The sequence below is a fragment of the Rhynchophorus ferrugineus genome, unplaced genomic scaffold, assembly GCF_030347505.1.
Source record: "Rhynchophorus ferrugineus isolate W39M unplaced genomic scaffold, kcgeb_rfMv2 rfM2, whole genome shotgun sequence".
Taxonomy (NCBI): Eukaryota; Metazoa; Arthropoda; class Insecta; order Coleoptera; family Curculionidae; genus Rhynchophorus; species Rhynchophorus ferrugineus.
Genome location: NW_027472581.1, coordinates 72,355,492 through 72,370,248, shown reverse-complemented (window position 1 = coordinate 72,370,248; position 14,757 = coordinate 72,355,492). Strand labels below are relative to the sequence as shown.

General features: G+C 32.5%; 1 protein-coding gene across 1 annotated transcript; it reads left to right on the top strand.

Annotated features, from left to right (window-relative positions):
- Positions 1–22: 22 nt before the first annotated feature.
- Positions 23–7,791, top strand: LOC143190364 (DNA damage-regulated autophagy modulator protein 2). The gene is made up of 5 exons (XM_076394607.1): positions 23–220; positions 3,395–3,516; positions 3,569–3,804; positions 7,341–7,479; positions 7,533–7,791. The coding sequence occupies exons 1-5, from the start codon at positions 150–152 to the stop codon at positions 7,703–7,705; spliced, it is 741 nt and encodes a 246-aa protein (XP_076250722.1). The 5' UTR covers positions 23–149; the 3' UTR covers positions 7,706–7,791.
- Positions 7,792–14,757: the final 6,966 nt, after the last annotated feature.

Genomic DNA, 14,757 nt, shown 5'->3' with positions numbered 1-14,757 from the left:
TTTATATCGTAGCAGTTGCGAATGTATTTTCAAAAGATTGGAAAACGTTAGCAAGCTGTTTATCACTGCCTGAATATTGTTATATATTATATATAAAAATAGTATAAAATAAATATAAGAATAATAGCTTTAGTGAACAAAAAACTAAGATGTCTTTTCGTTACGCCTACTTATTACCAATAATACAAGGATTATGGTACATTATCACTTTTGCAACGACGTAAGTAATTTATTTTTAGATTAAATTGAAGTGTTTTGATTAATCTAGATAACATTTAAAAATTGTAGACTACAATATATTTTTTGAATATATGTTTGGAATCAAAATAATTTGAGATTAACAAAACATTCATAATCCAAATGATATTCTAAATACTGTGTATTTAATATATACGAGATTGTTTAATAAATTTTAGTAACATTATTTATTACTGAACAGCAGTAACTAAAAATTAATATCTCAATTCTTTATATGAATACAACCAAAGGTTTATAATGAAATTAATTTTGGTTTGAGAATTTTGAAGACATCAGCTGATTTCACAGTGGTTGCTAGTTGGACTTTGTGTGTGGTATAGAAGAGATCAAAATTTGTGTAAATTCTCCTTTATTGTGGGTATTCACATATCCTTATCTATATCTATAGATGATATATATATTTAAAGTATTGATTTTCCATTAAATAAATCAATGCAATCTGTGTTTTAATATGTTAATTTAACATCAGTTTAGAGGTTACTATGAGGGCACAAAATCTTTATGGAAGACAAAAATGGTGAACATAATTATCAGAAAACCATAAATATATGATATTTTTTATTATGATTAAAACTTCATCAAACCCTAGAAATTAACTTTAAAAGTTTTATATATCCAATTTTTTTTCATAAGGTTGAGGCTGAGGACTGATTGTTCTGATTCCTCAAAATTTATGTAATCTTGAGATAACATATGTCCCTAAGTAAATGTGGCCACTTTATAACGTTATCATCTTATTCAATTTAATTTTGGAAATCCCTGAAGTTTTATGTTGACTCATTGTTTTGATATATATATATATATATATATATATATATATATATATATATATATTTGTATATATAAAAAATTAATTTAAAATAAAAAAAATTAAATAAATAAAATTTAATAACTTTTCATGGAACTTCTATTTTATTTCGATTATTTTTCTTATTTTCCATTTCCATTACGAAACCAGTGGACTCCAATGGAAAGAAAAGATAAATAAAAGATTTCAACTGGGTTTTACCAAGGCAAATAAACTGAAAGGCGTAAATTTGACCTGAAAGTATAATTTGATAGTGAAATAATGATTTTAAAACTAATACTAGTTTTATAAATTTGAAGTGATTAAGAATTCTAGGTACACTAACTATGAAATCTGACAGAATATTGAATAACGTTAAGTAAAAATACTATCAGTAAAATACACTAACGGCAAGAAAATTAATAAGAGCTCTAAGAAGTACCGAATAATAGCACAATCGCCAGTTGGGAACTGTGAGAATAGTATTATTGAAATCAAATGCCAAATATTTGCTAAAAAACCAAAATTGTTTCGGTGGCAAATCTACTGATGTATTTTACTACAAAAGTATCCATTTTACATAGTTGAACAAAATTATTAGGAACTGATATACATATTAAACAAAACAAATTAAACCCAACCTCAAATGTTATCATTTTACTCCTATACAAAAGAAGGTTTAAATTATATGCATTTGATGATGCAGTTCCGAACTGTGCGTCTGTACTTATTATTTAAAAATCTTAAATCTGTTTGCCTATAATAAAATCATACTGCAATCATATATGTCACTTAATCTTAAAATTGTGAAATATAGCGCATTGAACTATATGATGTACAAGAAACTCGATATTTGAAGTTGACTTTTTGTAATCATGATAGGATTTGGCCATGGAGACTTGTTGAAGGCTTGAATTTAGTTAATGTTTTTCTTTATATTTTGAGAGTATATATTCAGTGAACAACACTGATTGTTCAGTGAGTTCAATTTGAAGCCCAATTCCTTCTGTCTAGTTGGCATTCGAATATTGTAGAACTATATATTAACTTCATGAACACTTGTACGACTAAACCAGTCACATTATATTATATTTATAAATATATAATATAATATAATTTTATATATTATTTGGTAAATAAAAAAAACAAAATTATTAGCGACCCATGCACCCAATAAACAAAGGAAATGAGGGCTAACCTCAAATGTTGTTAATAGTGTTCCTCCATATTACGGTAATTACACTTTAGACATAATTAAAGGTACTTAAATCGTAAATACTTACAATAGAATTATCTGCGAATAAATTACCGATGTTCGAACTCTACCAATTAGTTCCACTTTTGCAAGATTTTTCTGCCTTTGAACGAAAATACATAACTTTTTTGGGGTTTTTAGACATATATAAATACATTAGTTGCTCAGACACCATTGATATAGGATAGAGTGTCTAGTAATAACACAAAATTTATTAAATTTTAAAAAATATTAAAATAAAGTATAAATAAGTCCTGCACCCATACAAACCGTCCAGTGCGACCAAAACAACTACGTCACGCGCAGATTTGGAGCGTTAGGGGCGTATTTAAAATTTCATTACTTCAAACGTCAGTTCTTTCAAATCGATTTTTTTGGCAGAAATTACTTTTCTGGGTAATACTTAAAATTGTCATAAAGTGCATTTTTATAATAGTTTTCACAATAGCCTATACTACTATACTACTATACTGTACATTGTTGTATTTGTAAGCCCAGGATACATACATACATATATACTAACAACATGTTAATTCATTTATCTGTTATTATTTCTGATGTTTGTTTAGAGCGTGTAATATACAAGGTTTTACTTTTAAATTTTCTTTATAGTTCTTAGTTTAACACAGATAGGTTCCAAAAAATGCTAACACGTTAGGGATTGATCAATATTGTCGTTAGAAAACATTTAGTTAATTGAATAATGGTATTATTTAAACAGCCTTGAAGGTTTGTAGATTTGAATTAGCGAGCTCTGCTAGATGAAGACTCAAAATGTAAATGCAACATGAGTTTCAACTCAGGAAGTCACAAAAACAATTAGCTCGAACTTAGCAGATCCTAGGCAACTAAGAATATCAACACAATTACTATAGGACATCCATTTCAAGAAGGTTTATCTCGTGGGCTTGAAATCCGTTGGAAATTGAAATTCTTGAAACTGACCATATTGTGACTGTAACCAATAACTAAAAACTGACTAAAATATGTTTATATATGAAATAAATTTACTAAATATATTCAAAAATTAAATAATTCGCTTAATTTTATTACTTACACCTTTTTTAATGTTTGTTCTTATTGTATTTTTCTAGATACACATTATCTGTTTTAAAAGAAGACGTACCTGCTGTATTTCCTTATATCAGTGATACTGGTGTATGGTCAATAGAAAGATGTATTTTTTCGTTTATGTTGTGTATTGGATCATTTCTAAGTATGTATTCTCAACAATATTTAACAATAATATTTCATATTTATAATTTTAGTGTTTTCTATTCTTTATATAAGATATCGACAAGTGAAGCATCTATTGATAAGTAAAAAAGATGCAGGTTTCTCGAATAGGCTAGCAACTTTAAATACATTATCAATATACATGGCCGCCATATCAGTAGTGGGTCTTATAACGTTGGGAACATTCCAAGTAGAGCCTTTTATTTATGTCCATTTAACAGGAGCATCAATTGCTTTCACTGTAGGGTGGTTTTTAATAACAATACAGGTAAATATATTTCATGAAACAACAAAAATACAAATGTTATATATTATTATGCATTCCGTCTATATTATATTCTATTAGTCTTTTTTCTATTACTATTTCGATATTATTGTTTAATAGTTCTGATTGAAATTATGTTATCATTTGTCCATTCCATTCACGATAGAGCATGAAAAGGCAAATGCCTCTATTTGTAAAAGTCATAAAATGCCACTTGAAACATAACGGTGAGTTAAATTTAATTGATATTTTAAGAAAGAGATGTAAAAATCAGTACGTAGAATTAATAGAAGGCCAGGGTTAGTGAATAGAACTGATCATTTATTTTTAAACTGTAAGGTACCATTAAGTGTTTCACTCATCATGCCATTCTAGATCAATACCAATATTCTCATCAATTCAGAAACAAATAATAAATTATAATTTACTTGGAAATTATTTAATGTTAACGGAAATACCTTTTGGACACAGTGACACTGTCAGTTAAATGTTATACATCACACTTGTAATGTAAACACATCACTAGTCGGATCAAGTCAAGATGCACCATACCGAGTTCTTGGTATATCCAGTCTTCTATTAACTGCGGTATATAACATATCTATTATGAAGAAATGACCAGGGGATATTCGAGTGAACAGCTTACAGTTTTAATTAAATTATTTATATCACTGCAATACTCAGTGTCATACTTAAAATTGTCATAAAAGGGGTTCTGTATGTATTAATTAATCACACACATTGCACATATAATACGAGGTTATGTTCGTAGATATGTGATATTTATTTTCATGAATATTTTTATCATCGATATGGAATATTCGATAAAGCAAAAGGTTTGTTTCTAAAAGAATAAATGATATTTAGTCCTAGAGCTTATATTATTGAAAAACAATTTTATGAAATAGTCCTAGAGCTTATATTATTGAAAAACAATTTTATGAAAATCATCATCATCATCATCAATCCATAACCATATTTGGGGAGAGTGTCTACTGGTATGATCTCGGACAATATCAGTCCCCTATTATTCAGTTAGTTTTCGCTTTTGATCCGTGTTACTGTCGGACCTGTTCGCTATATCTTTTGCCCACCAAAGAAGTCTCTGGAGAATTCGTTCACCTTTCATTCCACAAATATGGCTAAATCATTGTCTCTGAAATTGTTCCTCGACAGAGATTGTCGCATCTTAAACGGATGACCTCGCTTTTAATAAGATCTCTGAGGTAAACATGCAGATATTGCTTTAAACATCTCTTCTGAAAGACCTTCAGTTTACGTATGTTAAACTGTAATAGAGTCCAAGTGCTATGATGGAGGAGACTTGGAGCCATACAGAAGAACTGGTAATATAAGCGTTAGAAAGTGACTGATTTTAGGCATTATTGTAATACTTCTTCTCTTTCCCACTCACCATCTTAGAGAAGCAAAAGTTACTGTAGCTTGGCCGATTCGCCCTATTATTTCAGCGGTACAAACCAATTTTTACCCTGTATTATTGATCCGAAGTAGTTCTGCACTTGTTTAAACTGAATCTCATAGGATTTACAATATCAGGCGATTCGTTAATTGTCAGGATTTTGATCTTCTCTGCGTATACTCTGAAGCTATATGGTTCTGTGGTGCGGATTATGTCATGAAGAAAGCTAGAAGCCTCAACATCTGTACCGAAGCTTTAAAGTTTTCAAAACTGCCCAGAGTGAGAAGCAGTGCATACAGTCGAAAGCAGAGAAAAAATTAATAAAAGTGACATTGGCACGTTTTCCAAATCGAAATAAATTCCTCCATCAGCTGTCGTAGTGCGAAAATATTATTTCTGTAATCTCGATTCGGTCTAAAATCCTGCCTATTCTTCATGGCGTATCTCCTCACTTCCCGACAAGTGATAGGAGACTTATACTTCTATAGTTTTTACATTGTTTACTGTCGCTTATTTTCGGGATAGGAGCAATTATCGCTGTCTTTCATGCCGATGGTACTCTCTCCGATAACCTAATTTGTGTGCGAATTACGTGAAGCCGTTGATACAAAATTTTCCCACCGAACAGTAACTCGTGTAACTTGGTCGTCTCCAGCGATTTTTCCACATTTTAATGATTTTATTACCGTTCGTAATTCGCCATGTGAGCTCGTGTGAACGTATGAAATTTTCTGGAACGCCAATTGCTGGCGGAGTTGCTAAATTCTATGGTGGGTCATGATTATATACTTGCATGAAGAATGTTCACTTGAGACGCTCATCTTGTGACTTTAACAAGGTTCCATCTGCTTTTTGAATGTTCTCGTTGGTAGATTTATTCCTGCCCCTAAATATCTTAAGCCTTTGGAACAATGTTCGATATTCGCGTTTGGATGCAGCCACTTCCAAATCCGCAGCAGTTTTCTTCCATTTCTAGTTTTAGTTCTTGTCTTACACATCTATTGAATTCCCGGTATTTCTCGAGATCGATTAGTTTTGTGTATCTACAATCTTTGTTTAGTTTACAATCAAAGTTATTTACATTTCTATTGTATCTACGTCTGTACTGTTTATATGTTCTAGATCCTGGAATATATTTGTCGTTTCGATTTAAAACTTCTTATAATGTTTTGGATTTTGCAAGTAGCTTCAGTCGCGATTGATTGTATGCGACTTTATACATTTTGTGCTTTGGAGTTGCGGTGCTACACTTGCATGGAGAAGATAATGTTCAGATTTGCAATCAGGTCCTCGCATATTCTCTACATCCGTGAGCTTCTAAAGAAATTGGGATTTAAGCAAAACACAATCGAACATCCCTGAATCACTACCTCTTGACCTTTATTCTGCCTTATTAGTTGATGCTTCGAGGGACGGTAGAATACAGTGTTATCCACCATAAAGTTATTCAGTGAGGTTACTGACAATAAACGTAAACCATTCTCATTCATTTCTCCATAACCACAGTTTTCGAAAACTTCTTCGAAGCCACTTTTAACTGAGCCTATATGTGCATTTAAATCTAGAGCCAGACTAGACGGATAAGTTGCAGGAGTATAATTAAAAATTTCTATTCAAAAAGTTCGCTGTAGAAGTAATGCTTAGCCAAGTCTGAGCTTGTTTCAGTAGGTGATCACTCAGTGATCCCAGTTCTGGTCACTGCAGCAATGTGAACATTTATATTTCATCCTAAGAAACTAGGATGACATAGAAGGGTATATTGCCATACGAAATTAATTTTGGTTGCTTTTCATGCGTTCTTGCTTTTAGCATAGTTAGGATACTGAGAAAGCAGTGTCCGGACAATGATTAAATTGTATAAAATTGATCAAATGTAAAGTAATGCCTAATATTTATAAAAATAAGAAGTATATATTTAAAATTAATGGTTTTGTTTTATTAGTTAAGATATTATTTTTATGAACCGCATATTTCTATTATATTTGTATTGTCAAAAATAAACTGGAATCCAATTAATTAAAATTAATTAAACTTTTTTTTTAAATAAATAGATAAATAAATATAGATGTGATGAATAAAAATAAATGAAATATAATATTTATTTTATGTTCATTTTTAGACTTATATTTCCTACAAAGTTTTCCCAACAATAGGCTCTAAATTTATCAATACTTTAAGAGCATGGTTAGTTGGCATTACCGGATTGTCACTGGCAATGGTTGGTATTTTTGGAGCAATATCACTTTTCTACTTCAAGGGTACGTATAAAAAAGTGTTTTGAGTGAGGTTGATTCAATTTTATATTTTCAAGGTGGAGACGTGACACAATGGAATTCAGAGTCGGGAGGTTACGAATTCCATCTTGTCAGTAGCATCAGTGAATGGTTTTTAGCCTTTGGTACTGTTTTTTATCTGACTACGTATTATAGAGAATTTAAAGACGTGGTTTTATATAAACCTAAGATGGAGCTTACTAATATATAGGCTCAGTAAATATAGTTGACGTATATTCTCTATGACGACATTAAAAATTGTACGTATTTATATTAGATATTTTGAAAATATAACAAGCATATTTTATTATAATATATTTTTAATAAAATACCTATATTAGTACAGTAGTCTATATTAATACAGATTACATAGTTTTATGTAATCGATTTATTAGAATCCTTATTTAATTTGATGTGGAATGTTAGGTTTAGGTACACGCGCTACCAATATTATCATTTATTTTATCATTTGTAACATTATGTATTGATAAGATAAGAAAATATACGAGAATAGACAATGTTCAACAAGCTCAAGAAGCAGTATTTATTAGTCAAATGAAGCACTAAAAAATAAAGTCTTAAAGCCGTATCAAGGTATGTGCATAATACAATAAGCAATGGATCAAAAACAAGTTTTAATGAAACTTATAGGATAAAGAATATTCATTGCAGTTTCATCGTTATGGATGAGATATAGACCCACAACAACTTAATAACAGGTCAATTGAAAAGTCCCCGGCTTACTATAGCATAACATAATTCCCTTCAAGGGTGATACAATGATTATAACAACCCTCCAGCGTTTCGATACCATTTTTGTAGTACGATTTGTCTCTTGCTTCAAAATAGGCCTCAGTTTCGGCGTTCACCTCTTCATTCGATGAAAATTTCTTCCCAGCGAGGATTCTTTTAATATCTGAGAACAGAACAAGAAATAGTCTCTGGGGGCCAGATCTGGTGAATACGGTGGATGGATGGACTTTTGCCATCGCTTTCACTGACTTGTGACACGATGCATTGTCTTGGTGAAGCAGCACTTTTTCTATTCTTTTCTTTCTCTCTCTTTTTCTACAAATTCAGCCGTTTTTCGGCGACTTCGAACATCAAACTGTTTAATAACGTTATGTAATAGCCGCTGTTGATGGACGTTCCTTTTTGAAGGTAGTCAATGAAAATTATTCCATGCGCATTCCAAAATACATACGCCATAACCGACTGTTGCGTGTTCCCACGCTTTGGAGCGGGTTCATCGTCTGCAGTCCACTGGGATGACTGTCGAGTGGACTTCGGGGTGAAATGATGGAGCCATTTTTCATCCATTGTCACATATCGAGGCAAAAATTCTGGTATGTTATTCTTGATTATCTTCAAACACTGCTCCGAATCATCAACTCGTTGTTGTTTTTGGTCAAAAGTGAGCTCACGCAGCATCCACTTTGCACAGAGCTTTCTCATACTCAAACATTCGTGAATGATATGATGTACACGTTCAGTTAATATCTTTAGTGTGTGTGCTATTTCATTCAATTTCAATTTACGGTCATTCAAAATCATTTTGTCAATTTTTTAAATGTTTTCGTCGGTAATAAGCTCTTTTGGGCATCCAATGCGTTCACCGTCTTCGGTGCACGCCACGTCTAAACTTAGCATACCAATACTTAATGGTTGACTTCCCTGGGACAGTGTTCGGAAACTCGGCATCAAGCCAAGTTTTTGCTTCAACTGTATTTTTCCCTTCAAAAAGCAATATTTCATCAACACGCAAAATTCCTTTTTATCCATTTATTTCACAACAACAAAAGTTGCTTCACTCAAAATGTTATAATTCACAAACAATTTTTTTTTTTTTTATTACTCTTCGTGAGTCCACAATCTGCCCTATTGGCAATAAGTATTTCTTCTGTTTATATTATATATACATGGCATGTAGAAAATCACTTCATTAAACAATCTTCTTTATAAAATATTATCTTAATTAATTAGTCTTATTCTAATGTTTATTCTAAACTCTACATATGTCCAGTAATCAGATCAGGTGGTGTTAAACGTTTTAGTCTACGCACTTCACTATCACGTCGCATATTTATCTGGTTAGCGAGTACATTGGGATGCACTGACACTCTTTCGAAGTACTTCACACAAACACGTTGGATTACACTCGTTATAGGTTCTAGAGGAATATCGCGTTGTATCACTTTATTTGAAATATAGTACGGAGCATCAACAATGGCACGCAACACCTTATTTTGGAACCGTTGAATGATGGATATATTAGATTTGCTAGCGGTACCCCATAGTTGAATTCCATATGTCCAAATGGGCTTGAGTATAGACTCATACAGCAATACCTTGTTATCTAATGATAACTTGGATTTGCGCCCAATGAGCCAATACATTTGATATAATTTTAGTCCTAGTTGTTTCCGTTTAGAGAGTATGTGCTTCTTCCAGGTTAGGCGTCGATCTAAATGCATACCAAGATATTTAACATGCTCTGCTTGGGGGAGTTGACGATGATTGATATTTACTGGTGGACATGTTCTTCTACGCAGGGTAAACGTTATATGCGTGGATTTTGATTCATTGGCTTTAATGCGCCATGTCTTCAACCATAATTGTATTTTCTCCAGGTGGGTTTGTAGGTTTATTGATGCTGTGACTGGATCTTCATGGGATGCTAAGATTGCTGTATCGTCTGCATATGTTGCCACAGTAGTTATTTTTGTGGTGGGCAGATCAGCCGTATACAGAAGATACAGTACTGGACCCAGTACACTACCTTGCGGAACTCCTGAATATATGGGATTTAATTCGGTATGTTCATCGCCTTGATTTACAATAAAATGTCTGTCAGTGAGTTACGATTTTAGTAGCTGATAGTCCGGATGAGGGAGAAGTTTCTTTAGTTTAACCTGCAAGCCCGTATGCCATACTTTGTCAAAAGCCTGAGATATGTCTAGGAATGCAGCCGAACAATATCTTTTGGCATTTAGGTCAGCGTTTATTTGGTTTACAAGTCGATGCACTTGTTCTATAGTCCCATGCTTATTGCGAAAGCCAAACTGATGTTCTGGAATAATTTTTCTTTTTTCTATTATATAGTTTAGTTTTTTTATGTATAATTTCTCGAAAACTTTCGAGATTATTGGTAATAAACTTATAGGTCGGTAGGAGGTCACATCTTCTGGTATTTTTCCTGGTTTAAGTATCATTAATATTTTAGCTACTTTCCAAATACTAGGGAAGTAATTAATTCGTAGCATAGCATTAAATATATATGTTAATAGTTTTATAGCCTTTTCTGATAGTTCTTTTAAAATTTTGCCAGTAATTAAGTCATAACTTTTTTAATATTAATCTCTCTCATTATTGTATGTTTTACTTTTTTGACCGTTAATTTCTCGTGCGGTAAATCCATTTGAAATGGCGAATCTAGAAAGCTAGTAATTTTATTTTCGTCATCTTTATGTAGCTGAGACTGGAAAGGTTTAAAAACATTTTTTAAGTGTTTTGAGAAAATGTCGGCCTTCTCTTTATTGCTTCTCGCCCAATTATTTTCGCTTGTTTTAATAGGTGGGTTATGCTGCTGGGATCTCCTAAGCTTTTTTGTTGCTTTCCACAACGAATAGTCTGTAGCCTCAGTTGATGTCAAGTTTTCTAGGTATTCTTGAATGCCTTGGTTTTGTTCAATTTGGATTAGATCTCTCAGCTCTTTTATGGCCCTATTAAATTTTCTTTTATTCTCTTCAGTCCTTTGCTGTTGCCAATTTCGTCGTAACTTTCTTTTTTCTGCTATCTTTTTCTGTATTGTACATGATATATGTGTATTTTTTCTTGGAAATGTTTCACTGTTGGGAGTCGCGGAATATGCTGCCTCCTGTATATTTTTTGTAAGATTTATTGCTGCTATTTCTATATCCATTTCAGTTTGTAACGGTAAGTTTAGAGAGATATTTTGGTCTAAGTTTTCTCTAAATGAGGGCCAGTTAGTTCTATTATTGCACAGAGAAGGGGGTTTATCTTTGATGGTAATTTTTGAAGAAATTGTTACTATTATTGGTGAATGATCAGAAGACAGGTCGAAACATGATTCTGCCTGACACTTTTTTGGATCAATATTTTTTGTAATACAGAAATCTATTGTATCTGGTTTTTTATTTCTGTCTGAAGGCCAATATGTTGGTTCACCAGTAGAGATATGTTGTAAGTTATCTATCCTTATGGCTTTGAGCAGTTCTCTACCGTTTGAGGTTATTATTCTTGAACCCCACATTAAATGTTTTGCATTATAATCTCCTCCTGCTATAAATCTATTACCTAGCGTACTGAAGAATTCTTGAAAGTGTTCTGCCTTTTTGTTATGTTTGGGTGGGCAATAAATCGCAGAAAATGTTAATGGTCCATATGCTTCCTCTATGATTATACTGGTGGCTTGCAAGTAGTCTTTGCGGAATTTTTCTTTTTCGAAATGCTTTATATCATCTCTAATTATTATGGCTGTACCTCCATGTGCTTTATCATCAGGGTGATTTGTATGATAAAGCTTATATTTAGGAACTTTCAGATAATTTTTGTCCGTAAAGTGTGTTTCGGAAACCATCATAACGTCAATATTTTGTTCAATTACGAACATTTAGTTCCCTGGCGTGTTGTTGGAGCCCATTGGCATTCCAGACGGCGATTTTGTAGCTATTGGTTTCAGGCATTAGGCAAGTTTGCTTACGACGGTTGTGAGTAGACCAAGCATCGTACTCATTTGATCCATTAGTTTGGCCATCATATTTTCTAATCTTGAGATGTTGCTAGTTTCAGTAGGTTGAGATATTGTCTCTCGTTTTTGTGCTGAACCATTTTCAACTATTTGGGCATAAGTTATGTCTGGTTGACTTGTTCTGGTTGGTGGTGGTAGATTGGTAGTAGTGGATTGTTTTTGTTGATGCCTTTTTTCCCTTAAGGTAGGATAGAGTTTCTGCTGTAGTTGCTTGTGAACTGCGCAACCCTTGTAGTTCGCTGGATGATTTCCGTTACAGTTAGCACATTTCACTTTTTCATCGCGAACTTTACGAGTACAATCTCCTGTCTTATGTTCTCCTGCACATTTTACGCATCTATATGATTTGCGACAGTAAGTCTTTGTGTGCCCGTGCGCTTGACACCTTGTGCATTGTGGTATAATTCTTTTTATATGTGGTGGTTCGCATTTAATAATATTATTTTCCAATTTGGTGATTTCATACACCGTCTTATTATTTCCATTAGGTTTTATATCTATATAAAACATAGGCAGAGGTTTTTTTGTCGTGTGATGTCGTATATTGTGAATATTTACGACCTCGTGACCTTTTTCAGCTAGTGCTACCTTGATGGTGTTAAAGTCCGTCCCGTGATGTAATCCTTTTAATACGAATTTAAATGTTGTCTCGGATTTTGGCCTGAATGTATGGTATTGGGTGTTTCTTTCATCTAATTCTTTTATAAGAACTTTAAAGTGATCCGCTTCGAACAATTGGATTTTAATTGTTTCATAGCTCACTGTTTTAATTGTGTAGTTCGTAGTAATGGTTTTCAATAAGTCATGGATGTTTTTTATTATTCCTATCTTATAGACTGTTATTGGTGGTGGTTTGGGAACAACTTTTTCAGGGCTTGGTTGTATGTTCTCTTCAATTTCTTCCGACAGGTTGCTAAAACTGTTTTTTATCTCTATCGGTTTCTGTAACCAATAGTCACTGATTCTTGTTTGTTTCCTCGCGATTTCTTCTTCTGGACTTCTCAGTCGTTTTTTGTTAATGACTGTAGTCCATTCTGATGGTGGAGTTTGCGTTATTGCTGTTTGTTCTAATCTTATATCAAAGTGTGCAGGTGATTTGGATGAATCGCTATGGTTTGCCATTTTTTAATTTTTATTATTTTATTTAATTTACTTCCAGAGGATAAAAAAATAAAATAAATACATTGTTTATTTCACGCACTTTTCACTTACGTTATTTTAGCACTAGTTTTTGACCAAAAATACTATAAATGAATTTCAAAAGGACTGTTGTAAGATGAGATGAAATAATTTTAAAACACTAATAAAAATGAGATGCAGTCCTTTTGTCTGGTCACATAAACACGTATTCACTACACTTTAGGTCCACTGAGAGACGGATAGCCGCATCTGTTATGCGTTTTTAACACTCACTTAAATAACCGTAATAAAATACTGGGTTTTTTTTAAACAAAGGTATCTTTTTATAGCTTGGACCGTATTGAAAATACGTCTTCACCCTACGAAGGTTGGAACTGAACTGATTCACAAACAATGAGCCTACAGCTATCAAATTTATACACGCATCTTTTGAGGATTAGGGCTGACCAAAAAACATATGGATTTAATTGTAGTAGCGCTATCTATGTACTAGGTCGGAGACTTTTTAACTGACCTGTTAAAAGGTCACCCAAGAAAATGATTTTGTAAAATATGCAGTATATGAGGGTATATATATATATATTTTTAGATCCATTTCGGGAGAATCACATATGAATGTGAAAATACTTACTGAATCAGAATTTGAGCTGTTGCCTGTCGAATGCGCTATAGTTTTATTGAGTCGGAATTATAAAAAAGATAAAGAAGAATTGAGAATAAAGAATAAAGAATAAATATTTTATAATAGAAGACTACTATACTCAGATATTTGGTTGGCAGGTTGTTGGGTTGTGTTTATATCTTATTAATATTTATATTTACATTTATCTCTTCTCTACGTCACCTATGGTAATTGTGATGGTGTCCTGTCGGCATAATCTACCTTATGGTGATTTTCCATCAATTGTCCTTTCTCTTGGCAGTATTTACTGCTGAACACCCGAAAAACTATGACGTAATATATACCACTTTTCGTGAAATATATTTACCTTTCTACGTTTGGTTGTTCGAAAATATTATCGTCTTTTCTCTTATGTTTTTATTTCGAGTCATTTTTGTTCTAAACTCTGAAGCTTCAGTTCTATGCTCCTAATGATTTTCAATTAATAGTTTGATTGGTTGATTTCAAAATTTCACATATACAGTATATTCTGTTACCAATGTTGTTCTCCTTATTTGTTCCTTCCGTTAGTCCATGTTACTGGTAAAGTTCTTCGTACAAAAAATAATATAAATATAAATTAATTGTTATCACAGTAATAACACATATTAGAACAAGTAATTCAAAAATTCAACTTCACTAGCTTCTTGTAATTTTGTAATACACACACCCATCGCCGGCATAAGTTATT